Source organism: Echeneis naucrates, chromosome 22, assembly GCF_900963305.1.
Source record: "Echeneis naucrates chromosome 22, fEcheNa1.1, whole genome shotgun sequence".
Lineage (NCBI taxonomy): Eukaryota > Metazoa > Chordata > Actinopteri > Carangiformes > Echeneidae > Echeneis > Echeneis naucrates.
In genome coordinates, this window is record NC_042532.1 from 11,953,706 (window position 1) to 11,980,011 (window position 26,306).

The 26,306-nt window shown below is 42.4% G+C and overlaps 2 protein-coding genes across 3 annotated transcripts; one reads left to right on the forward strand and one right to left on the reverse strand.

Annotated features, from left to right (window-relative positions):
* Positions 1-1,956: 1,956 nt before the first annotated feature.
* LOC115035764 (ubiquitin protein ligase E3 component n-recognin 7) lies at positions 1,957-7,815 on the forward strand. 2 transcript variants are annotated; one of them, XM_029493753.1, is made up of 12 exons: positions 1,957-2,636; positions 3,364-3,629; positions 3,973-4,106; positions 4,196-4,256; positions 4,351-4,446; positions 4,571-4,624; positions 4,741-4,846; positions 4,967-5,112; positions 5,962-6,156; positions 6,255-6,411; positions 6,532-6,593; positions 6,737-6,820. In XM_029493753.1, the coding sequence occupies exons 2-12, from the start codon at positions 3,516-3,518 to the stop codon at positions 6,818-6,820; spliced, it is 1,209 nt and encodes a 402-aa protein (XP_029349613.1). In that variant the 5' UTR covers positions 1,957-2,636; positions 3,364-3,515. The 2 variants fall into 2 exon arrangements, with proteins under 2 accessions (XP_029349613.1, XP_029349614.1); XM_029493754.1 differs by lacking the exon at positions 1,957-2,636 and having other exon boundaries at positions 6,737-7,815.
* Positions 7,406-26,306, reverse strand: btbd7 (BTB (POZ) domain containing 7). The gene is made up of 11 exons (XM_029493752.1): positions 25,951-26,306; positions 20,301-20,528; positions 17,736-18,878; positions 13,998-14,206; positions 13,393-13,468; positions 12,482-12,642; positions 12,237-12,380; positions 11,668-11,857; positions 11,333-11,511; positions 10,757-11,161; positions 7,406-10,656 (listed from the first exon to the last, which is right to left on the reverse strand). Exons 2-11 carry the CDS (start codon positions 20,380-20,382, stop codon positions 9,886-9,888), a joined length of 3,360 nt encoding a protein of 1,119 aa, XP_029349612.1. The 5' UTR covers positions 20,383-20,528; positions 25,951-26,306; the 3' UTR covers positions 7,406-9,885.

A 26,306-nucleotide genomic window follows, 5' to 3' on the forward strand; every position in this document is an offset into this window, starting at 1 on the left:
AGCTGCTTTGTGCATCTCTGCACAAACCAGCTGCACTGTGAATAACAATGAACTGGCTCGTTGTATTGTGCATAATGAGAGCACCGTCGGCCAGCAGCTCACTTTCTGCCGTACAACCCTGAACACATAGCCCCCCCCCCCCATTAGAGTTACACGTCCCATTGGCGCCATCAATTGGAAAACAAGTGCAGCAAACAGCAGTTAGTCCCTCAGCCGAGGGAGTTTAGATTGCACCAGGCCGACTCATGTGGACCCTTCAGCAAGGCGGAAGAACCGATTTACACCAAACTTTGTGGGCAGATGGACCACAGAACACGATCCAGTTGATCTACCTGGAATTCGATTTTTTATACTTAAAACAAGCTATTTAGAAAGACATCTTCTCTCCATGTGCTTGGTGACCGCTGTGTCAACCGATTCGGTTCCCCCCAGATTCCGGTTCCCCTTTACGCTGATTTACTGCTGAATCCTGCACAGGTGCTAAGTTACCGTAGGTACTTAAAGAAGAAGCGTGGTGAAACACACCAGGTAATAATACGGCCACGATGTATGATGTACAATGAGCCGATCGTTATGGAGAACGATAATAATCCAGGTAGGGTGAGGATTATACATCGTGGCCATGTCTGTACGTGTTCCAGTTAAGAATATATCCACGATGTATAAACCTCATCCTACCTGGATTATTTCTCCATAACGATCGGCTCATTGTACATCATATCTTATTCTTCTTTCTTTTCCTTTCTGATCACCGGACTGATGCTGACCGGACATTTTCCTACCGAACTTCAGACAACAGGCTAGCATAGCAACAGTAACCAAGCGGGGCTTAGTGAAGGCTCGGTGGCCAAACCATTTGTTGGGGGGGGGGGGGGGGGGTTACAATTAGGAAGAAAACAAGTTAGAAACTTTTGTAACTCAAATATTACATATACTAAAATAGTTGTGTTTTTTTAAACAATAAATATATCTCTCTTTTACTGGTCTAGTCTGTCTCGGTCTCCGGTCTGGTCTCGGTCCGTTCCTGGAGGGGTGCCGTCACCCGTCTGGTCTGGTTCGGCCTAGGTCCTGGGGGGGCGCCGTATCTGCATTAGCCCAGTCCATTACTCGTAACCAATCAAATCCGTAGACACGTTCAGGTGCCCACACCGGGAATCGAACCATTACATACAGTTAATCATACATTTAACATTACATACATATTCATTACATACATCACTTATGACATTTACAGCATGTATACATATTTACATCACTAACCCCGGGGTTACATTACATTCAGTACACCTACCCTAGCCGGGAATCGAACCTCTCCCACCTAGGTGCGGGGCGGCAGCGTTACCACTGCGCCACAGCGCTGCACAGTTGGTGCATACATTTGCGCTATTTCACCATTTCACACGCCTGACCTGACCGTGATGACGTGTTCACCCAGAGCGAGCTGGGATTGGCTCCAGCACCCCACGTGACCTCTTCTCCATAGCTCCGAGCCCACGCCTGTTGATTTGTTCATAATTTTTATGAGTAAATAAATACCATGCTCTGTTGCTGAATTTGTTTTTGCAAGAGATAACAGATCATGTGTAGGCTTTCAGGGAAAAAATATTTAAAATGTTCAGTGAATGGATCATTGACTTCCGTATACGTCAAAAATAATGTCATCAGTTCGTCAGTCGAGCATGCTAACCAGTTAGCCAGCAGTCCGGGGAGGTTAACTTAACAGCTAGGCTAGCTGGCATCCATTGACACAAAGATTGACAATGAATGGCCGAACAAATGCATTCTCAATTTATTTTTTTATATACTAAATAACATACCAGTAACCTACACATTGGCTTGTTATAGCTGTGTTTCTATTTGCGTTTCTTCTTTAAGTACGTACGGTAACATAGCAACTACGCTAGACTCAGCAGTAAATCAGAGTAAAGGGGACACACCGCCATCATCTGCATCCTCCGTCCTTACATAAGCCTGACTCTTTGTCATTTACACGTTAGAAGATTACCGAGAGTTTAGGAATCTTTATCAATAACTCGTTGTTTCGTCCTTATTATGTCCTTACCAAACGACAGGCCCTGAGGATTCAGCCCAGGGAAGCAGTTGATTGATCTGGCTGACGCAGTTAGTCATGCGACCGACCACATCTGCCTACGATTTGTAGACCCGCCGATCTTCAAGCTCATTTTTCCTTAAAAGTTGCAAAAATGTAAAGTTGACCTTTACAGAACAATAACGAGATGTCTTTAAAGGCTACCTGTTGGCTTGGTATAGTATTTTTTTCCTAATACCAGTTCTTTAGCATCATTAAACCGACGTTATCCCTGTAGTTGGGACTATCCCTAATTGTCCTGCTTTCATTACTGAAGAGAGTTGGCACTTTGTTATGTAGGATCAAGTATTCATCCCACACTGTGGACTTCTATTTGGAGAGAAAAAAATAAATAAAGGACATTCCAATGGACAAACATTCCATGACGTTTTGGAAAGAAAGAGAAGCTAAACAAAAGAAAACAAAAAAAGGACCATTTCAAAGGTCCTTTACAAAAATAAACAACAACACAGGCACTGCCAGAGGCTGGGAAGGCAGGCCACTGATTTCCAGTCTTTCTCTGGACCTTCATCTAACAGCGGGAGAGGTATGTTCAGAACTAAACAGACTAATTTGTAATTATTGTGATTATGTCACATTTACATTACTTACAACTGAAGTTATATATTTCACATTTTTGTTATATTACTTTTATTTTTTCCGATTGTTTTTCTTCCTCAAGAAATGTTGCCCTCATTTTAAGTATTCTCTGCAATTCCATGACAAAAGTGTCTTTTTCAAAGGTGTTGCCTAACCTGTTTGTACTGTAATACCAATTCCGTCCTCTAAGGTGTCTGCTTACATGCTTCAAATCCACATTATGGAAATTAACTTGTGCCAATTTGATTGAAAGGCAGTTATTTCAAGAATTGTACAGTTTGGTTAATATGAGCTGACATTTTTCGGTATTCATATAAATAATGTAAAAAATAATTCCTTGAAAATATGCCAGCACATTTGGTAACTTTGGTTGGATGTCTTTGGCTGGTGTTAATTTTTTCTGTTAGATTACAACGTTGTTATCAACGTAAATTCCTTTATCTATTGAAAATACATGTATTTTTCGTTGTAGATCCCGTAAAGGGGATAGTTTTTAACATCCCCACTTTCATAAGTTGTTCACATCTTAAAGGTGATCCAGAAATAACGAGGAATTCATTCAAAGCAGTTAGTTTTAACTTATAAACAAGTTAAAATGAGGAAAATAAGATCAAATGATGAGTGAAAAATAGAGAAATAAATAAGAACTGAATAACAACAAGATCCATGTATAGATTGTTAATCAGTACCTGACGTCACTTCCGCCACGTGGTCTCGGCCCAAACTCCCGCCCGGAACAGTCGTTTGTCAACACCGCCGCGCCGCTCAGACTCGGAGTCGGACTGTGTCTTTGTGTCCGTCCTCGGCTTCACTCTCGGCTCTCAGGATGGCGGCCAACAAGGAGGAATCCGATCCTGATGGGCTTTTCACCAGCGAAGAACTTGAGAAGGCTCTGTGCGTGTTGGCCGGAAGCGACCCGGAGAACTGCTCTTATTCGCAGGTAAGAAAGAGCTTCCTGCGCCGCATCCCCGCAGCCATCGCCTTTTTCTTTTGCACAGCACTGTCCAAATGCCAGCGCTGCAGCTTTACACGGTTTAGACGGTTTCCTGACCCTTTCACGCTGTAGTTGTCCTGTATGTTATTAAAATGTATCCTTAAACGTTTGTAGTCTGGTTGGGACATAAAAATGACTAAACTGTAGGCCATTTGCTTTGATATCACTGCTGTACATTGTCCAAAACTTTCTGTTGGAGAAGTAGTCCTCGATTGCATTAAAGCATGAATACATTCATGGCGTTTCTACGTGTTGTTAATAGTACCTATACCGCGGTGTGTTGCTGCAGGGCTATGTGAAGAGACAGGCTGTGTTCGCCTGTAACACCTGCACCCCCCGTGATGCAGAGCCTGCTGGGATTTGTCTGGCCTGTGCCAATAAATGCCATGATGGACATGACATCTTTGAGCTGTACACCAAAAGGTATTTCAAAAGTGTTTCTGAGTAAGTTTTCAGCCTCGAGTTTATTGTGGAAATTCTTCTCATGATCCAACTTTTTTTTTTTTCTGTAGAAATTTTCGCTGCGATTGTGGGAATAGAAAGTTTGGGGATTTCCAGTGCCAGCTAAATTCTGTGAGTCCACTGCTTTCATCATTACTAACTGATCAATCTCCTATGCCACTGTGCACATCCAGATTGTTAAAGTTGTTAAACGCACTTTTGGCAGGCCAAAGATGAGGAAAATGTTCGAAATCTCTACAATCACAACTTCAGCGGCTGCTACTGCACGTGTGACAGGCCTTACCCAGACACAGATGATCAGGTATTCCTCGCGTTTCATCTTGAAATTCAGATGATTCGATTAAAGCCGGCCATTTGTGTTTGTCTCTCATCTGTCCCTAAATTTAAAAAAAAAAAAAAAAAAAACTCTTTTACTTACCCAACAGGACAATGATGAGATGATTCAGTGTGTCATATGTGAGGACTGGTTTCATAGCAGGGTAAGGATATCAAAAGGAAATGGCTTCCAAGTTCTCTCCCCCCCCCCCCCCGCGAGTTTCATTTTATCAACACTATCAGTCTTCTGCTGTTCATGTAGTAACGTTGTCCTTCACAGCACCTTGGCTGCACTGTAGTGGAACCTGAGGAGCTGCAGGAGATGGTCTGTGAGGCCTGCATGAACAAGGCTCCTTTCTTGTGGACGTACGCTGCTCACTTTGCAGGTAACACGTTCCTCTAAGCTTCCTATTGTAGGCATGGAAAACAGACCAGCGTTAACTTAAACAGTCTAATGGGACAATAAAATCCAAAGAGAAAAGGAAACCCTTGTCTTTCACTTTCAGTGCCGCCTGTGATCAGTGTCAGTCATGCTGAGGAGGAGGAGGTAGTAGATGTCGATGCAGGAGATGGAGGAGAAAAGAATGTTTTTGAGCCCAGTCAAAATGAGGATCAACAACCGTCCGCCAGTGTTGAACATGTAAACTTGGAGGTAAGAAACAACCCTGAGACACTCTGCCTGCATTTCCATGGAGGGTTTGAGCAATTATGAGCAAAATCAAATACAATGACATTAAAATGACCAAAAAACTACTCATCTATAAGGCGTTGTCTTACCAAATGAAATGTCTTAATAATCTTCCAGATATTTTGATGCGCAGGCGCAGCTGTGTGTGTTTCAGATTTAAGAATTTTCGTGAAGTCAAACATCACATTTTTATCTTGCAACCATTCGTTCACAAATCAAATTAAAAATACCACGTGATTAAAATATGACTTCAAATGGACAGCTGAATGTGTGAACTCCATTCACTTATTCAGTCAAAAGTCAGTAGCTTGTTCTGATCTGAACTCAGATGTTAGACACTTCTTTATCTTCATTATTATTATTATACTGTGTCACGAAGAGCTAGTGGGACAGGATTTAGTGAATCAAAATTTAAATAACTGCCTCTGTGGCGGCAGTTGTTTTTTTTTTTATTATTATTATGCGTATCTACCACTAGGTGGGGCTGGAGGGTAAAGAGGGGATTATAGCCTAGAGCTCAGGCTCCTGCCTCTGTTATGTTTCCCCCTGCTCTGGGTAATTAGAGGAGAAATGACCCATGAGGCACTACCACTCTTGCTCTGCAGACAGCTTTGGCCAGGCTTCAGAGGACAGCTTACTGTAAACTGGGGATTTTCATCACCCTGTCATTTCATTGTGTCGGTCGCCTTGAGACGCCCACAGATGAGTCTGCAGCACTGTGTGTGTTTCACCAAGCCCAGGTGTTATCATCTGTCCCACCTGCCATTATAATGAAATAATTTGCCCTGCCCTCTGTTTGTATTTGGCTGTTAGGAAGTGACAAACCGTAGCTCCCCTTATAAACGGACTCACGAGCAAATGACAGACAGCCCTCGAAAGGCCACAACGAAGACTGTGACGTGCAGGCTGAAAGAGCTGCACCTCCAGAGGCTGGAGAGACCAAGACAGGGCGCAGTGTTTTGGCCTTACAGCTGGCGCTCTGAGCTTTGCATCTGCACAAGCTGCAAGGTGGGTCACGAGCAATAGCTCTCAGGTTGCAGGTCCTGTCCAAGTTAGTCGTGATCCGTTTAACAGCATCTTTTCTAAATGACCTTTTCTTCACACAGAGAGCCTACGTGGCTGCTGACGTGCAGTTTCTCATGGATCAGTCCGACACCATTCTGGCCTATGAGAACAAAGGCTTGGATGAGCCTTTTGGTCAGCACCCCCTGATGGCACTGACAAGCTCGATGGACCGTGTACAGCAGCTGGAGGTCATTTACGGTGAGCATGAAAAGGAGAGATTAGATGTGTGGTCCCTCCCAAGATTTAATCATGTAAAGTGAAGTTTTTGAGGTGATTGATTGGGACCTGAGGTAGACTAATCACGTGTTCTTCTCTCAGGTTACAATGAGCTGGTGACTTCAATCAATGCATTTTTAGACCGGTGTGTTGCTGAAGGAAAGGTGAGACGTGGGGGGAAATTGGATTTGCAGGCATTTTGCATTTCATTTTACATGAGAAATGTGAACATGGATCCTTCTCTTTTTTTTTTTTTTGCATTTTTTGACTTTTCAACCCTGACTTATTCCTTCCCCTTCTCTATCAGACAGTCACAGTTGAAGCAGTGCATCAGTTCTTCGAGGAGCTGCGGGCTAAGAAGAGACGCAGAACCAATGCAGGATACCAGTAGGAAAGATGCCATACTGCTACCATCATGATGCAAATGGTGCTTAGTAAATGAACGTGTCATTTGGAATGTGACCCTTTTTCTTTGTTGAATAAAGGGACCTTTGCCTCAGATATTGTGATCCTGAAGCTTGAACAACTAGTGCAAAGAGTACCGATTTAGTTACTGTTCGACTACTGGGGAGTGTTGGCATTCATTCCCATGTCCAGTTCTTATTGATTAGTGATGCCTTAACTTTGAAATTCATACTCAAAGTTCATTACTTGAAACATTAATTGATAGTGCACTTGGGATATGTCTTTATGACCAAAAGAAAGGCATTTCAGCCCTGTACTTTTAAGTGTTTAGTGGTTTGAGTGTTTCACATTGACAGGATGCTGCCAAATCATATCATGAATATGTCTAGTCAACAGTTTGTTTACACTGAGGTCTTTTCTTCAAGTATTTTTTTTTTTTCTTTTTTCTTTCTGGTGATGACCAGATAAGAAACATGAAAACATAATGTGAAGTCATTGTTGTATGTGAATTCATATTCTTAATAAAATTACATTTCTATTGTGCAAACAACCCAAATGAGAACAAATTAACTCAGTAATATCAAACTGGTTTATTTTGAGGATGCACAAGTTGACCACTGTTATGCACCTTTTGAGGTGACAGTAGAAAAATAGATTCAGTGAAACTAAATGCAACTTAATATCAATCTACAAACATGTTTTCTATGATGCCACAGAATTCAACACAAGCAATCACACATTTCATATGGTTCAATTTTCAAAGGTGCTAAATAACACTATGTACACAAAACGAGCTACATGAGATCTTAAAGAACTATTTGATGCAGGCTGGTAAGCTGGTAGAAAAGAGCTTGCATAGACATCAAAGTCACTTCTCCAATAAAAGCCCAGCCGCAGGCGGGGGAAGGCACTGACTTCTCTACAGCAAAGAGCAAAACAAGGACTTTTATTCAATGGAACATTGTCCTGGAAAATAAAACAACTACCCAACACGAACATGGAGGAATCCGGAGTTTTGCATTTTTTCCCCATGAAGCAACCGAGATGGAAAAATGATTTTTCTGCTTGGCAACTTCATTACTCCTAAGCAGAGAGCTAATATCCTTAGATCCTCTACATATTCCTGTTACTTTTTAAGTAAAGGAAAACAGGGGGAAGGGGGACATCTCTACAAACATGGTAATCCACACCACCTACAATATTCAACAGACTGCCCTAAATGTGACATTTAAGCGTGAAATAGATTCGGAGACACAATCTTTATGTTTTATACCACACATTCTTAGTGAGATTTCATGACAAAGACAAGTACACAGTGTTGTCCACTACAGTAAAAACACAAACCTTCAACAACCACTAAAATGTGATAGAAACCATTAAAAATTAATCGAAACATGTCGAACTCAATTCACTATATACAATTTTCATTGGAGATATGAGCCTGCAATCGCCAACTTTTCTTCAATATAAGATTCCTCTCATTCAAAATTCATTTGTTCCTTTCAGCTAATAAACAGGTGGCTCCTACAGTGCAATGAGATGCATATGTGAGGTTGTACGCCAACTGTTGGCTGTAACAGGCTGTTTTGTGTGAATTTGCAGGGTTGTAGAGCTACAGCTGCTGCGGCTCTCAAACAGTATACTTAACAGTATCAACAATGTCTGTGCAGGTAAACAATCTCCTATGTGGTGGCGAGGTGTGTATATGTATATGTGTGTGTGTGTGTGTGTGTGTGTTTGTATATATATATATATATATTTGGGATTGGTGGAATCCACTGCAACCCTGTAGTGAACAGAACAGTCCGAGCAATTAACAGGGTTTGTGATATAATGACATCATAGTTAATTGAATAAAAGTAGTTAAAACTGAAAATTTCAAGCACTGGTTAAGGCTTTACACTTGGATTACTTGATGCTATTGGATTAAACAGAAGAAGAGGGAGCACGCTCTCTGTGCCATAGACTATAGATAGTGAGGATGAGAGTGTACAGTACTGAGATTGTCTAAACATCTGTGTTTATCAAGGTTATCCTTGGGCACACACATGCACATTCACACGCACGCACGCATACAGACACCCGCACACCTGTTCCAGCTGCAAAGCCAACAAACCCCTGCGCTCCATTTGATCATAGTACATCAGTTGCCATGGCGTCCATATATATTTTCTACTGTCTGTATCTCAGTGATGAACCAGTCCACAATCCTCCTGCCCCTCCCTTTCTCCAAAAAACACGAGTCTTCTGCCCCTAAGATAGACACTGAGAGGCTGCAAGAGTTAAAGCCTGACACAATTATGAGACTGGGTTACTGGAGAATGACGAGCTCTGGCGACCTACTTCCTGTCGGATCCAATTCCTGCTTTGTATGACAAAGCCATTGCCCGTTACTCATCAGCATTGCAGAACCATGGCCAGGAGGTGAGAACTAGTCAGGTGGGTTGCTACAAGAAGATATTGTAATACAAGTCACGGGAGGAAACAATACAGTCAGATGTATTTACATATGATTTTAATCACACTACTTTGTCCCAGACTGTGTGCCATTGTTTGCTTGTGTAAATTGAGATTGCTATCCTGCCATCTCCTAACTGTATCGTGAAAGTAATTTAGAGACAGCAGAGCTACTGGATATGGTCTTTGTTAAACCAAAAGTTCATAACTGAGCTACATCTATAGCGTTGTCCACATGGATAAATCACACAGCAGAGCTAACCTTACTTTACCATCATACAGGAGACTCCATCCCAGAAGTGTCTAAGTCATCCTCTAAACCAGCACAACGAGGCAGGGTTGCAAAGATCAATTACTAACATTGATAGCTCTTACTCTTTCTGACTGTGTGATGGATGGCACAGTGTGATAGAGGTAGGACAAAAGAACAAAGCCTAAAAATAGGAACCACTGACCACCCTTCTTTCCCTGCTCCTGTCAACACACACACACATATACGCAGGCACACATTTAGTGCATTGCCATCCATTACCATGGACAGCCACTCATCACTGTTTCCCTTTTCTTAACTCAACCCCTTGCCCTCGACTGGGGTTAAAGTGCAGATTTCTTATAAGGGTAGTCAGGCTTGCTGGGTGACCTGCGATCTCTGGTGATATCCTCACTGACACTGTTCCTGTGAGGCTGCTGGAGGGGACCTGATGATTCTCCAGCTAGAACCATCTCCTCTGGGGCATCTCTAGGTCCTGTGTGCCTCTCTTCATAGCTGTCTATATTTCCACTAGGGGAGCGCAAATGGCCTAAACCATGAGTCAGGTCTGTCTCATTTGATCGTCCCCTTGGAATATGTCCCATCCTAGGCTGGGCTCCAGAAGGACTGGCAAGGACGCCCTCATGCCTCTGAGAGGTCATACTGAGGACATCCAGCCGTAGTGGGTCTGGGGCAGTTCGTCCCTGCAAGTGGCTCTGGGACTGAGAGTCAGAAATGTAGGGGGGTGGATAGGCGCTGGAGGGGGTGCAGCTGTGGCTGTAGAGGTCTGGTCCTGCAAAGGAGGGCAGAGGGTGTGTGGACGTTGGGGTTGCAGGTCGGCAGGAGAAATCGTAAAGGTCAGGGAACTCTGCTTGAGCCTCCAGCTTGGGTTCAGGAGCGTGTCTCTTGCAGGAATGGCCATGTCCAGGGCCGTGGCCATGGCTGTGCCGGGCAGAGGGGCAGGTTCCATGGGGCAGATGATGTCCTGGAGGGCCCATGGGGCTGTGAGGCCCATCTCTGTCCATATCTACCATGTGCTGCTCTCGAAGGGACATGACTGAGACACCCAGTGCAATGTCTGGCATGAACTCCCTCATAACAGGCTCCATGCTCATCTACATTGGAGAACAGATACAAATATGACACAAACCATGTTGCTGTATTTGAATAGTCAAAAACAGCAAAATAGCTCTGAGATGAATGACACAAACTTACCGCTTGCTGGTCTGAAAGCAAAACTCGGCCCATTGCCTGCGGGTTGGTGCAGTCTGGGGGCTGAGGCCTGGGCACCGAGGAATACTCTGAGCTGCCATGCTTGGCCGCAGTATGGCGCTGGATCAGGGTGCGGTTGCAGGGATAGGAGAAGGAACGGGTCGGGGTCGGCATAGGTACACGAGGGCGCCAAGCACCCTTTAGCTGAGCATGACTGGGTGTGGCAGGGGGGTGGTATGGGGGAGGGGGAGGAGGTAGAGGTGGGTGGAAACCTGCTACCCCTTCTAGTTCCGTGAACATGCTATCCATGGCTGGACTGCTGTTTACCCGACAACGACCCACCTGGCGCAGAGCCAGAATTGGACTCTCGTCTCCAAAGCGTTCATCAGGGAAGAACTTGTATGGGTTCTGAAAAAAATAACATTTTTAAACAAAAGATTTATATGCCTTTGTTTGCTGTAGGTTTATATGCTGCACCACTTAGGTCTGCCTGTGCCCTCAGCTTTTCCATATTTGCTGGTTTCCCAGCTTTAGCACTCTAACAATTCTCTAACCCCAGGGGACGAACTTTCTGCTAACCTGCAGTAGCTCTGTGGCGCCGTCTGCCAGACCAAACTCCCTCAGCACCCGCAGTTGCAGTTCATAGCTAACAGTGGCTCCTTCACCACAGTTAAGGGCATAAGCTCTCTGTACTTGCTCTGTGTGTCTCAGCTCCTGCAGTCTCCGGATCATTTCCTTCACCACTGACAGCTGAGGCACTGGATGAAGCAAACAATACACAGATTTACAATTTTTTTCCCACTTGATAACAATTGTAATTATCATAGATTCAGATGTTACTGATTCCGAGTATTAATTTGCTAAAACAAGCACCATCCCTTTGCCATTTGGTCACAACTGTTCAGTTGTCTTACCTGGAATTTCATTGGCCACAACTGAAGGAGCTGTGGTTGAACTGCCAGCCATTTGCTGGTGGTTGATCATGTGACAGCACTGAGGCACGGCATTGTTGACCATATAGAGTGTGTCTGGTACATTGGACATCCGTACTAGCCGCAAACGCACCAGATCTGTCTGCTCCACCATCATTTCATCAAGTATGGACTGAGCAAATATAGATAGAAATGGAAAAGTAAGACCAGAAATTCAAATAATTAAATAAATGAATGCCCTATGTGCAACTCAAGGACATGGAATGGTTTTTCAAATTAGTTCCACTTGATTGGCACTTAAAGTAGTATTGACACTCTGCTCTGTGGATATGTTCATAAGTATTCCATGGCTCTGAGAAAATATAAAAGATGATTAAGGAAACATCTGGACAAATGGACGATATCATCATCAAAATTCAGATGTCTGATCTTTTTTTAGAGGCTTTTAAAGGTTTTGCCTATCCTATTGACAGAACCTCTCCTTTCTTTAATGATAGTTATATGGGGCATTCCTGCATTCTCATCATCAATCAAATGGGAGTGAGCCATACCTTTGCTTCCTCCACATAAGGAGAGAAGAGACGGGGACGCACATAGATGCCAGCGTTCTTCTGCCGTAACCAGGCATTAGCTTTTCCTCCCTCAGCTGTGGGAAGCATGTCTAAGGGAGGGGTGCTTATCAAACCCCTTTTAAGCTGTTGAAAGGGTAAAGAATGTGACTCACTGTTTTGTTTTTGCAAGTCATTTTCACTAAGGTGCACTGGAAAAAAAAGATGGTGGGGGGGACAGTACTGACCGCATCAGCAAGGACATCACTGTTGGGGGGTAAGATGTGCTCAGTTCGGACGAAGGGCAAGAGGGGAGACAGAATCTCTTTCAGCTCCTCCACATCAAGGTCTCTCCTTTTTACACCCCTCTTATTGACACTGTGAGCTGTGCCACTCAACAAGTTAGGCTCTGAATAAATGAGGACAGGGAAAGCCATTAGCAGCTTTTTAAAAATAATGCATGTAGTTGCAACTATCATTGCACTTTTGATGATTTCAAGTGAACCTGCTGGGTCTATTTCAGGCAGGTTCAGTTTAGTAAATTATGCACAAATAATGCTTTGCCTGCTGTGTCTTTTATAAAGCAGGCCACTAACCCTCACAATATGATGACTATTGATCTTGACAAAGGCAGCATGGCGGCAGAGCGGTTAGCACTATTGGCCCACAACAAGAAAGTTGAAGGTTGGGTTCCCGGGCCTGGGGCCTTACTGTGCAGAATTTGCATATTCTGCCTGTGCTTGCATGGGTTCCTCCAACTGTCCAAAGACCAGCCTGACATGCATGTTTAGGTTAATCGGTGATTCTAAATTGTCCGTAGGTCAATCCGTAGTGTGTGAGTGACTGTCTCTGTCTGTCTCTGTGTGTTGGCCCAGCAATGGACCGGCGACCTGTTCAGGGTGTTCCCTGCCCTCGTGGCCCGAAAAATGGATAAGCAGTAGAGCATGAATGAAAGAATAATCTTGGCCATAAATCTACAGAATTGCTTACTCAGTCAAAACACACAATAACATGGCCAATCAGTAAAAAGTCACTTTCAGGTTTAAGTTGGCTTCCTAGTTGTAATAATTTCACATGTATTTTAGAGGCTGTAGTGAGTGAATCATTTCCTAAGAGCCATTAGGGTTCTCAACAGGTAATTATAGGCGTATTATCTTACCCCTGTCTGCCATCCTCTTAATAAGTTGCTGCTCACCCCACTTAACAACATACTTGAGAATGTCCTGTTCACTTGCCTGGGAATGAGAGCAAAGTACAGAGAAAGTGAGACAGATACAGTGAGATATAGGACAAGGTTAGACACTATTAAGAACAAAACCAGAAAGCTGTTAAATGAGGGTAAGGTGAAAATACAATATGTTCCGATTGTGTTGAATCTCAAGCTAGGTTGGCTTAATTGTGTCGTTGGACTAAAACACTTCACCTCAATGATCTGGTGTGATGCCAGAGTAGATTGGCAGAGCAGATGGCAGCTTAAAATTGATTAGGCTCTGGGTTTGAAAGCATTTCCCTCTTGGGAATTGCATTAGAAACTTTGGAAACCCTGGGTGTCATCAGTATGTCCTTGTATATGTGTGTGTGTGCGCGGCACATTGTAGATGAGAGGTTGAGTTAATCCAGCTGTATGCATATTTCTTCTGTGTTTTCACCAGGCAGTCGCTGCAAGCAAGGTAGACACCTCACCAGAAAATGTGTCTATCACATGACATGTAGGAAGTGTAATAGAAGGTGACGACAGACAGGTGATGTGCTGTGTTCCCTTACCTGCAGGTAGTCAGACTGAATTGCGCTGAGAAGGTGCTCTTTATTGAGCTCGTAGAGAACATCTGAAGTAACAACCTGACTGAACTCTTCACAGAGGAAGTGCATGGCCTGTCTGTGAACCCATTTGGAGCCATACGGCTGGGAGCTCCACTTCAAGATGGGGACAAGTGAGTCCAGAGACAGGCTTTCCACAACAATATCTTCGCAGCCTGGCAGATAAACAAATGAGAGACAAGACATTTACAACCAGACACTCAATGGAACCTCTTCATGGGCACAAATGTTGCAAAACTAGGTCCAGATGTTGAAACCCACATTAAACTTTCAATAAAAAAAAATATGAGAAACGTTAAATACGTGTCACTCATTCAACATAAAACTGGAATAGAATAGGCAATTCTTCCTCCACTGCCAGCTCATCAGCAGTTCTGTCTCATATTCACTGACCCAGGAAGTCTACCTCTAGTAGCCCCACATCCTCCTTACTGCATTTCCTAAATCAGAGCACATACCAGAACAGCAGGCAGTGTTTTAACTCGATAACACACCAACCCACAGAAATGCCTTTGATAATTTCAGTCTCAAGCTATGTCCTCTTAACTGTGATAAGTAAACAAAGCAGCCTGAGGAAATGTTCACAAGCATACACACTTCTGAGCATGTATCAAAAAGAGTTAAAAAAAAAAAAAAAAAAAAAGAACAAACCCAAAACAAAACACAGAATGCTCAGGGTAATATTTACCTGCTGCGTTGGCATTATAGAAAAAAGCTACGTTTTGAAAATTAAGGCTTAAACTAGCACTTATTCTAAGAGGTATCCCGTTCGGAAGAATTAACCAAACACTGAGACTAACATGATTGGTTTGGTCAGGTTATGTACACCGATCCTCAAGTTTAAAAGGCTTTTATTTCAAGCCCCATCAATGACAATCATTACAAGATAGACAGTGGTAGAAGGAAAGCCAGACTGACTGACGTCCAGCCAAAGATGCTCTGAAGTGAAATACAAGCCTGCTAATTTACTCATTCCAGTCCATCCTGCCAATCAGCTCCTGGTTGGGCCAGTAGCAACACTCCTCTGGGAAGCTGTTATCTTAAACTGGAAGCTGCCTATCCACACCCAGACGATTATTTTGAACATACAGTTTTGGAAAGTGGATACCAGGACCTGAGATTGATTGAACTCACCAATGCTTTTCCTTTCTAAGCCCAGACCTCATATCAAACCAGCACTGATTGGCATACACGAAGCACAAATGCAAGCTATAATACACATGCACAAAAACATACATGCATAGACAACACATTTATGGATGTGTTTCCTTTTTGGTATCTTTAGTTCAAATAGAAAGTTAGAAAAATGCAAAGCAGGTGCCTGCAATGCTTTACACTTAAGGTGGAAACCCTGCATTGTTAAGAAGACATATGAAGTTGAACTGCAGATCCAGGCACTTTGCCTTTTTTATCTGTTATAAACAGACTGGGGAAATAGATCCCAACATCTGTGCCTACCTCCACTATACAGTCCTGTGCTGGCCATATTCTAGAAAGTTTTTTTATTTAATCTGAATCTTTCGCCTCTGCATCTCTGGTCTCCTCTAAAAGCAACCACACATAGACCAAGGCACTGAATTATCCACTTGGGACCAGTGATGCAGGAAAAATGAAAAGCTCTGTTTTGTGTTAGCCCATTAGAATTCACAGCCAACAACCAGTTCTTTAAAACGCTGCACTTTTATTATGAGCTGGAGATTAGAATCAGCATTTTATCCTGCCTCTCCTTCTGTCCACGGGTGGCACACAACATTCATTCTGTGTATTTGGCAGACAGGAATATCGACACAACAACAGGGACAGCAACAGCCAGCCCAAAACCACACAAACTTCAGAGAATGTATGCATTTTGTCTTGCTGTTATTATTTGGAGCGCTCTGTTGACAGAGCACAGTCTCTCAAGTCGCTTAAAACATCAGCTGCACTCAAGGGTCTGTAAACAAGCATGTGGATGTAAATCAAGTTTCATGATCACCCAAGAGCTAGGGTTTCAGTCAACGCACTCCAAACAATCCAAAAACAGGGCACTGAAAGCACTGGTCATGAAGTGAGCACAGAGGGAGAGATGGGACTATCGTGCAAACACTGAAACCTCACCAACTGGCTGTCATTTCTGTGGTGTACTTGAAAAATTAATAAGGATTTTAATATTGGTTACCATTTGAGTGAGATGGAGCCATAAAGGGATTCACATCTTGAGAATTAATAAGGAACTCAACTGCTCTGCAAAAATCTCCAGGGGCAAAAACCCCACACAGCTAGAGTGCTACACGTTAAGGGGAAGACAGTGTGTTAGTTGAGAGGGATTTCTTCACATTGGACCCTTGACATGAGACTCTCTGCTACCATCTGAAGAGGCATGGCAGCTACTTAAGTCACAAGTGAGAATGACTTAAATTTAAATATCTTGTTTTGACAGTCGGAAAGTTCAAATTTTGGAGAGAGAGCTCAAAAAAAGGGTAATAACAGGAAGTTGCAGAATAGACAAAAAGAAGGGACTTGAACAAAATGACACTGGGTCAACCTCAACCATCTCACCACATTCCACAATGAGGTTTCATGAGAACTGTTTAGAGCTGTGCAACACAGTGGGAGAGGGAGGAGAGGGGATAAAAATACCCTCTGGTAAAGACTTGCTGAAAGGGGGATGGGAGGTAAGGGAAGGTGATGGTGTGTGGAGACGACACTTTTTGCCTGCTCACAGGCTTAAACTGCCGGAATGACCCTGAGAGTGACTACTGCTCCTTGGGAGCTGGAGCTGTCAGTGTACAGTTTGATTCAGATCACTTTTTGGGTTTGTTTTTGTTTGTTTGTTTTTTTTTAATCTGATTGATTCGTGGCTCTCAGGTCTATACAGCTATTCAGCAGCTGTCCAGAAGTAATCCTGCATTTTAATAAACATACATGGAAAAAAAACAAACAAACAAAAAATTATACATGAATTCAACTGAGGCCAATAGACTACATAGACAGAGATAAGGTGATGACAGACGCTCAAATGCGTTACACGTATGAGACAGTGATCTGCCTTCCCCTGGAGACAAATCCTCAAAGTTGTCTGCCAACAGACTGATACTGGCCAACACCCATCACGGTCAGCCAAGTTTTTAAACACAAGCCCGATCTACCATACTGTAGATATGCTCATCTAGCCTGGAAACCTGGTGGGGTCCCTCAGGAGGAACTGGAAAGCAGTGCTGAGGAAAGGGACGTCTTGCTTAGTCTACTGCCAGATAAGTGGAAGGAAATGGATGCATGGAGTGATTGAACTAGACTCTACATCTTGTGAGACATTCATTAACAAAAAATCCAGTAAGTCATTAAAAATCCAACTCATTATCAAGTCAATAATGGACGATAATTATGACAGCTTAGACCAACAAATTAACTTGAAATCCAAGACACAGGCAATTAACTACATTATCACAGATCCAGAGTGTTTTAAGCATTTTTTCCCCACCAGCGCTGACACTCATGTAGTCAGCAGGAAGTTTATTGAAAAATAAAACAACTAAATTGTGAGATAGACTATTCTGGACAATGAAACAAATTCATCAAAAAATTATTAATCTAATTCAGTCACATTACTGACTTTAAATACATGTCTATTAATTTACAACATATTTACATAATGCATTAGACGTCAAGTTCGGGGTGATGGAAATGTGTGTCATCATGGCCTACCTTGAGCTAGCATGCTGAACTCCAAGAATAGAGCAATATGGTACAGCTCCATGGCCTCCTCAGTGCGAGTGCTGGCCCCACGCCCCCCTGACACAAGGGCTTGCACCTCTCCAAGACTGGTTGCTGAAGGGCTACCACGCAGCACCAAACCAAGCTCCACCACATCTGTGTACATGCAGTGGAGAATAACCTGTACATATTTCCGTGGGATGATGGACTCGTCCAACACTATGCGGGTAGGCGTTTGCAATGTACGCTCAGTCATTTCTTCTCCTGTGCGAATACGTCTCTGCAAAAGGTTCCTAAAGAAAGGAGAACGTGCTGAGAGGATTGCTTTGTGTGCACGAAGGTCCTCGTCTGGAGTCCGGGCCCCCCCAGTGCTTGCTGAACCTGCTGCTGTTGCTGCAGCCACAGCCCCTCTCTCATTACAGCTCTCTACCATCTCAGAGTCTGAGGAGAAGCTGAGCAGAGCATCATAGTAACACATGTAGTCAAACAAGCCCTTCATATCTGCCTCCAGGGAGTTGGGTGTGCCAAACTCCTCACTGAGCTGCACCAGTACATCCACATTCTGAAGTCTGGTGTCCTCCACTCCGCTCACGCCAAACTCCCCAGTATACAAGTAGTGCAGCAGGGCAGAAAACATAGGCACATCAATGCCTGCTGTCTCAACATCCATGAGAACCTCTGCTCCATAGCCTGGGGATGAGGACAGAAGTGTCTTGAAAAAAGGACAGCGTGCAGCCAGGATGGCCCGATGAGCAGGGAAGCAAGTTCCTTGGAAGATAAGGTCCACATCTGTGCAGTACTTGTGCTGGTAGAGGGCAGCTAGATCCCGCTGCAAGCTCGGCGCCTCAGCACGTGCCAGGCTGGCCTGGAAGCTAAGCTCCTTGAGGGCAGCAGTGCCCTCATACTCCTCTACCAGGGCATTTGTGTCACGTACATCCCATCCAGACAAAAGTTCCCGCATCTGCCGCGCATGATCTGCTGAGCGGCTAGATTTCCTCCTTTTGATGAACCTTCGTTTGAGAGTTGCTAGGCCAAGGCTCTTCTTCTTCCTGTCTGTGGGCCGCTCGTGGCCGTGCTCCAGGCTGTATAGCTTAGACTCCCAGCCATATCCTTGCTGAGAGTAGGATGAGGTCCCTGGAATGAAAACACATGCAGGTTATCTTCACAAGAGCTTTACTTTGTGGATTAGCACAAAAAATGTTAAAATACATTGTAAACATCCTGTTTAAATCATTGAAAAACTATGATAGTTTTGATGATATCTATTTTATTTTAGGAATGGACTTCTGATGAGACAAGAAACTTCATAACTCCAATACCATGTCACTTGAGGCCAGACAACGAGAAACACAATCTGTCTCTGGCACCCCTGTGGTGTGGCCAGCTCTGTCATGCCAAGAACACACTACTCTGACCCAATTACCAAAGTATTTGGATCTAGCTCAAATCATCAAAAAAAAAAATCTCTGCATTTTGTTTCATCTTGAGAAACAATTAAATGCTTTATCTTTATTTGCACATCAAATGCACTAAATGGCAGTTTTCTTTGGCTTGAGACATAGCAGTTTCTGCCAGAGAGATCCTCTCTGCCTGTCCTTCCTTTAGCATCCATCAATGTGACCCAAATACTAATCATTCTAACACTGTGAATAATCTGTCGCCCAGACCAATTGAACCAGGAAACTAGATAGCACAGAGCAAACCTCCAAGGTCCCAGGCACTACTGAAATAATTTGGCTTCTTAAATGATAAACTAGAAACCTAAAAAAATACAGATGTAATTTTGAAATTTAAATTAACATTGTTAATTAACAATTAACATTGTTAATTTAAGTATTAATAAAATATATCATATTGAATCCAAACCATCTGGCCCTAAGTGCTATTGGGAAATATTCAAAGGCTCAAAGCTAGAGAGACTCCAGTTGATTTGGTGAATCAAGGATGTCTAATATCTTGTGACAGAGTGATTGTCAGTGACCTATAACAGCCAATAGAAAATACTTATTTGGACAAAGAAAAACAAACAAAAAAAGTTAAACAGAACCTCACATTAAGTTTCAGAGTATCTCTTTTTCTTCTAGGCCAGTCACCTGGTTGTAGGCTTATACTGAAAGTTACTTGTAAACTCCAAATACTTAATGTAATTTTGGTTATGCCCTCATGAACATTAAATTCATATTGCAAAGGAACATCCAAGCATTGGGTAAAAAAAACCCAAAACAAAACAAAATATTCAAATCATTTGTATTAGTCAATGACTGAGCCTAAGAACACTTGTGCAGAACAATTCTACTCTTGCCCAAGTAGTTGTCACAGAAGCAGGTTGATCTAATCTTCTAAAGTGTGAGTTTGGCCTTGTTAGTTGTGTTTGTAGCAGGGCTGCATACCAGTGCCAAATTGGGTTCAGGACTATAACTTTAAGACTTCATTTTAGAAGAGAGTCTCTATTCATGAATCATGTTTATAACTAATAGTTATTCGAACATAGACATGTTTTACCATGTGATAACTGAAAATAGAGAATTAGCTAATTAATCAAGATGAAATACTTACCTATAAAAGTCTGCTGTGCCTGTGCATTTCCCCCTATGCGTGGGGAGCATGAGTGCGGATAGCTGGATCCATTGGCACCCATCCTCACTTCTCTTCACTTTCTATTTGGGGGTCCCCCCTCTTGCTGAGTCATTCTGCTCAGACAATGTGTCCCTCTCAATCTTCAGTTGTGGGTCAGGCACGGTTCCTCTGAAGTGTCCTCAGAGCCCCAGGCCCAGCCCGCCATGCCTGAAGGAGGGGAGATGAAAGGACAGAGAGAACAGTGAGCGAAATGATTAAGCCAAAGAGTGATTACATTTTAAATGTTGCTGACTAACATCTCAGAAGGATTGCAACGTGATGAGCTTGGACAGTGTGGACTGTGTTTAGAGATAATGAATTACCAGGTACGTCAATGTTGAGGAAGCTGAACAGTTACATCTATTACTATCCATCAGAGTTCCAGCTGCATTGATTTCAGTGAAAACATTAATCATGGCTATCTTGGCAATTTTACAGACTGGAATGCTAAACAAAAAAAAATTGTGTAGTGGGGAGAGTGTTCATCTAAAGGCTGTGTTTTTGGACTTCTATCTGTAATCTTCAATAGTTACTTATCTTAACAGACTTCCTCTGTTTGGCCCTCAGGAAGCTCTGACAGTCAGTCAAAAGCAAACATAATGCAACTGTATGTTGATTTTTGTAGAGAGGCACAGCTCATCCTGCTTTGCCATTCTCATCCATTTTGGTAGTTTAAACATTTGTAGTGAAATGACTCATTTCAATGTTTTTTCCAGTTAAATGTGTATTGGTATTTATGTACTGTTTATTTAAACTGCAGTTTTATTTCCTTTTACTTATTTTAAGTTCACATCAATTAGAACCAAACAGCTTAGCATTCTAATTAAATTACTTTTAAAAACTACATCACTTCTCAGTTCATTCCAGTACAGAAAGACTCAATGGCAACAGTATGTCCACAGCTGTGATGAGTTGAAGCTGTTTAGTCTAAATTTTCAATGCTCAACAGCAAAGTAAGAGTGTCATGTTTAAATGAGATGACACAGTATGGACAATGGTGTGATATACTGAGAGACAGTTTGTTTACATAAGTTTCCTTTTATACTTCTTTTTGTACTGGGCCATTGTGGCATCAATGTCATCAGGCAATTTCATTTGTCATATATCAGTAAATTTAATCAACCAAAAATATTCCTTAGTGTTTTGTTCCCCTTTTTTGTGCTTTAATGACTTCTCAACAGACCTTGCAGTCCACTTAGTTGCCTCATTGTCCTGTTATTATGCATGCTGATTCAAACTTTAATAGCTTACATGAATGCATGATAAATAATTAAACATCTACATTACTGATTAGTCAAACTGTCTCCTATGAAAGTGGCATATGCATTTAAATTTACTAAAGATGGATAAAGTATATTTATGCTGGGATGTAAAACAGTGCATATGCCTTGACAGAGAACAGAATAAATATTGGCACATCCTGAATGTAACACTATAACAAAAGAAAATCTGTGTTTGGGCAGGGTATTGCTGGATCTACCCCTGACCAGACCGACAATCTACTGCAGGTCAAACCCCACTCTCTCCTCCCATTTGCTGACTATCAATAAAAGCATAAAAAAGGCCAATAATAATAGTAATTTTTCAAGTTAGGGATAGAGGTGAACAACTGCTTTGGCTGTCACTTGGTACAAGCTGACAGGAAAATGGGCAACTCAATGAGTTGCTAGACATGTCACCCAATCAGGCTATGAATTATTGCACAAAAAAAAGCACATGAAGGATTTTAATTATCTATTTTAAGAGGGAAATTTTCACCAATTCCCATGGCCCTTATATTTGTGTAGCAATGTATAAGTATACTTTTTTTAATAAACATTATTTAGGGAGTCTCATTGCTGTTTCATATGTAAATGTCTACATTTCTTGTCTTCTCTGAAACCAGACAAGAGAACTGGAGTATGATGTGAGATCTGTTTCTTCTCTGCCTGCTAGTTTTTCCTGCCTACCATACTAATAAATCATTGTGTCTACCCCTGTGGAGCAGCACTCCACAGCCTCCCAAGGGTTCAGTGGAAAACCACAGCCTTTTACTCCACACACAGAAATAGTCATCAAGCAGTCACGCTGGAGCACTCCAATAAAAATGCTAGTTGAATTTTATTTCATTAGGCTGCTTTAAATAAGCCTCATCTTCAGAGTGAATTCATTTGGACAAAATTAGAAATTGAATTTGAATAAGTCAGAGAGGAGGAAGCCCTCGAGATATATACTGTCTTGTTTACAAAAGGGGTGGAGGAGTTGGGGTCCTCCAAGGAGCTCCGCAGAGGCAGAATAAAACAAAGCAACCAACACATCAATTGGATAATATGCTGACTCCCAGATAGGAAGACGTGCAGCTTCAATTCATTCAAAAGAGAGAACTAAATGTAACCACATCTGCATTGCAAAATTCTAAAAGCGCTATTTAGGACAGCTATTTCCTTGAGACCTAACTCACTCTGCTCAATAAGAAGCATTTCTTCCATAATCTTTCTCATACCAAAAATTAAAACACTTCTCTCCTTTTAGACTGAAACAGGGTGTAGCTCTTGAGCTGGAGGAGAGGAGGACGGAGCCACAGACGTGGGAAGGCAGACACCGGCCGAGCTGGATTATGCGTCCCTAATGAGAGGTGACAGGAGACACTCCCTGCCCCCCACCTATCTCTCACTGCACACACAGATATGTGCACCCTTTCATACTGCTCACCTTGCCAGAATCATCTGGATTATTTTACGTTATTTAAACCAGACACTTGCAGAGTTTTAAAAGACAGAACCCCAGGCTCCCAGAGAACATTACCATACAAAAATGCCTGGTACAAGGAGAGGGCCGATGTATTATTCAAATGACAGTGAGGACACTCTATCAATCATTTATGTGGATTTCCTAATCATGGCTAAAGAAAAAGGACGGGCTCGGATCGCCTTTTTCTGTTTGCAACCCCAAAATTCAGAATCACATTCTTCTCATTTCAGCGCAGACTTTCTAAACCAATGCTCAGTTAATGAAATGCACATATTCAACATTCTGAATAAAAGAGGAAGGAGTAATGAAGCTAGGGTGGAATGACAAAACTTCAACACTCAAAAGTGAAGTGAAAAATTATATAGTTAGTTTAGCACATGATTGAAAAATCTCAATTTCTAGTTATAACAGTTTCTGAAGTTCATCTTATTCATTGTTATTCTTAACGGTACAAAGCTACCTGGCTGTGCTGCACTTCAACAGTTCAACTAGGAATCTTGTGCATTGACTGATGAAATCACAGCTTTTTGGTAGTCACCTCTGTTAGGCACAATGTCATGATGCCAGTGTCAATGAAAATTCTGCGATTGTCCAATTAATGTAATTACTTAATGCAACAAATGCTGGCTATTATTGCAGTTTAATTTAGTAAACAACAATATAACTATAATTGTTTCTATGCTACAAAATACTTTGACAGGACCTTTGGGCATTATGTCCTTTGCTAACCAAGCTGGACAGATATACTGCCTCAGGCAGTAATAACAGACAGTTTGACTCTTCGGATATTTGATACCATCAGAGGCACTCTAAAAGGTCATAATAAGCAAAGCTGCAGTGAGCAGAAAGCAGAACTTTCTGGCATAGTGACCTCTCTGGTATTGATGCATCTGTGCATTCCCCAAAGTACAATGTCCACATGGAATATGGATTATTTCATTTTGGATTAAATGACTGAAGAGCCACAACTCAGAGGACTGAGTTACCTCTGTTCTGTTTTTGCCAGTCATGTCAGTCAGGGCATAGGATTTATCTGGGCTTTGCTGGGAGTCACAGGAAACTACAGGAATCAGGCTCGAACACTGCCCACAAATTCAAATGACAGAGACAGACAGCGGACGCAAAAGTGCTCACATTGATGACTCATGGTGGACAGCCTATGGATTAGCCTGTGTCAACCAACAAAATGAACTGTGGTGCTCCATATTTGACATTTTGTCGGCTATGTTGTCAGCTAATCACATTTGTTTTTGTCGTGATAGAAAAACAAAGCAGTGGCTATCATAGTTAGGCCTAAATGGAAGGGCAGTAACAGCATCCTCATATACTTGCCTGTCTAAGATAAGACAGCAGCTGTATAGTGCTTTTTGTTTGTCAATTTGAAATGCCAAGCTCATTTCCTCATAGATTTTCCTATTATTCCATTGCTTGCATTTTGCTGTCTTATGAAGTCCTTTCACACTGAAGCAAGATAGATTCACTTTGTTGATGTGCACATAGTGGAGAAGTGTCTCTCTCTCTCTCTATATATATATATATATATATATATATATATATATATATATATATATATATATATATATTCTAGGTCTGCTAGTGGATAAACAGGGCCATCTTTTCAATAAACAAGCATTAAGTGTGCACACACTGTTCACAATACAAACACAGCCTGGAAGTCAATCTACAGAGAATGAACGGCAAACCAAGAAACAATGAGCACTTATTTTAAGTGAGTCAATGCTGCTTGTTGAGTCTGCTATCCAAATGGCCAGGACAAACAGCATTCAGGCTAAAGTCCATCTCATTCAGTTATTCTGTGACAAGTACTCACAAGCTCATGGCCTTTCATGCCAGTCATGGACTCCTGAGCATGCAACTCCAATAATTACATGTCATTATACAGCCCTGCAGCACTTACTCAAATTCTTAACCTGGTCAAAGGAGAAACGGGAAAATGTTGAAGAGAGCTGAAAATGTCCCCTTTCCAAACGAAAAAAACAAAAAAACAGGAATAAATACACAGGTAGACTCTCAGAGGAAACGTGTGTAATGAATGCTGAGCTAAATCCAAACTTCAGTGAGATTACTAAAGGATTATCAAAGTGTGCATATGGCTCCTGCACACTTAAATAGTGACCCCCTCAATAGACATTATATAGTTTGATAGAGAATGCCTTTGGGAGTTACAAAAAAAAATGTTTATTATATTAAAGGGCTGTAGGTAAACGGCAAATACCCGACCTTTAAATGTTCCCAATCTATTATTTCACTAGTCGAGAGGACATTAACCCTTATTCACAGGCAGGACATACACTACAATGGATGTCACACAATATTGTTGCCATAGCACAACCTACCAACAACTCTTTGACACAGAGGCATTAAAACAGCAACATGTAGGCTGATCCGCCAACTCAAAAGGAACATCTTTCCTGAATGGCTCCTTGTTTTTTAGTGGTCTCCATAAACAGGAAATAAGTGTTTCATTCTGGAAAGAAATCAGTCATTTGCCGTGGCTTTGTTAGCCTAACGTAACCGCGGTGCTATTGTTGGACGGAGGGCTACTGGTGGGCTATCACGGCTCGGCGGAAGCTCCGGTTAAAAGTGCTTGTAAGAGCAAAAAAAAAAAAAAAAAGCCAGCGGTTTGTTTGTCTCCGCTGAGAAAATGGGATGTGATGTCCAAATATTTCGCTAGAGCCTACCAAGAGGAGTCATATTCTGCACAGCCCTGTAATTAGTAGCATATCCTCAGAGGCTAGCTATCCCCGCTGCGTCGCGTTGACTTCACCCGTCGGATAGAGCGATTTACTTCGAGCAGTCCGCGATGCAACTGTTGAAAGCGAGTGCTCGATATATTTACCAGAAAGTGGAGAGCTCGGAGGACGTTGTTTTCGGTATCACCTCGTAGTTTGGTCAGCACTCCGACCCAACTTGTCCCTGGCAGAGAGGGAGAAAAAAAAATGCAGCTCAACACCTTCTTTTTCCAACTCTGCTCATTACGCACGGCTCGACGTCAACGTCCACATCTGATCCGAAAAATGCCGCCGTTTCCACTCGCATCGACTTTCAGTGGGACTTTCGACATGCAGCTCGACTGGAAACTTAACGAAAACCGTTATTTTACTATCGGTTCGGTTCGGTATTTCCCCATAGTAGCACAACGCCTTGTTGGGTGGTTGTTATGGCCTATCGCAGCGTTACCCTCTTCAAATTGGC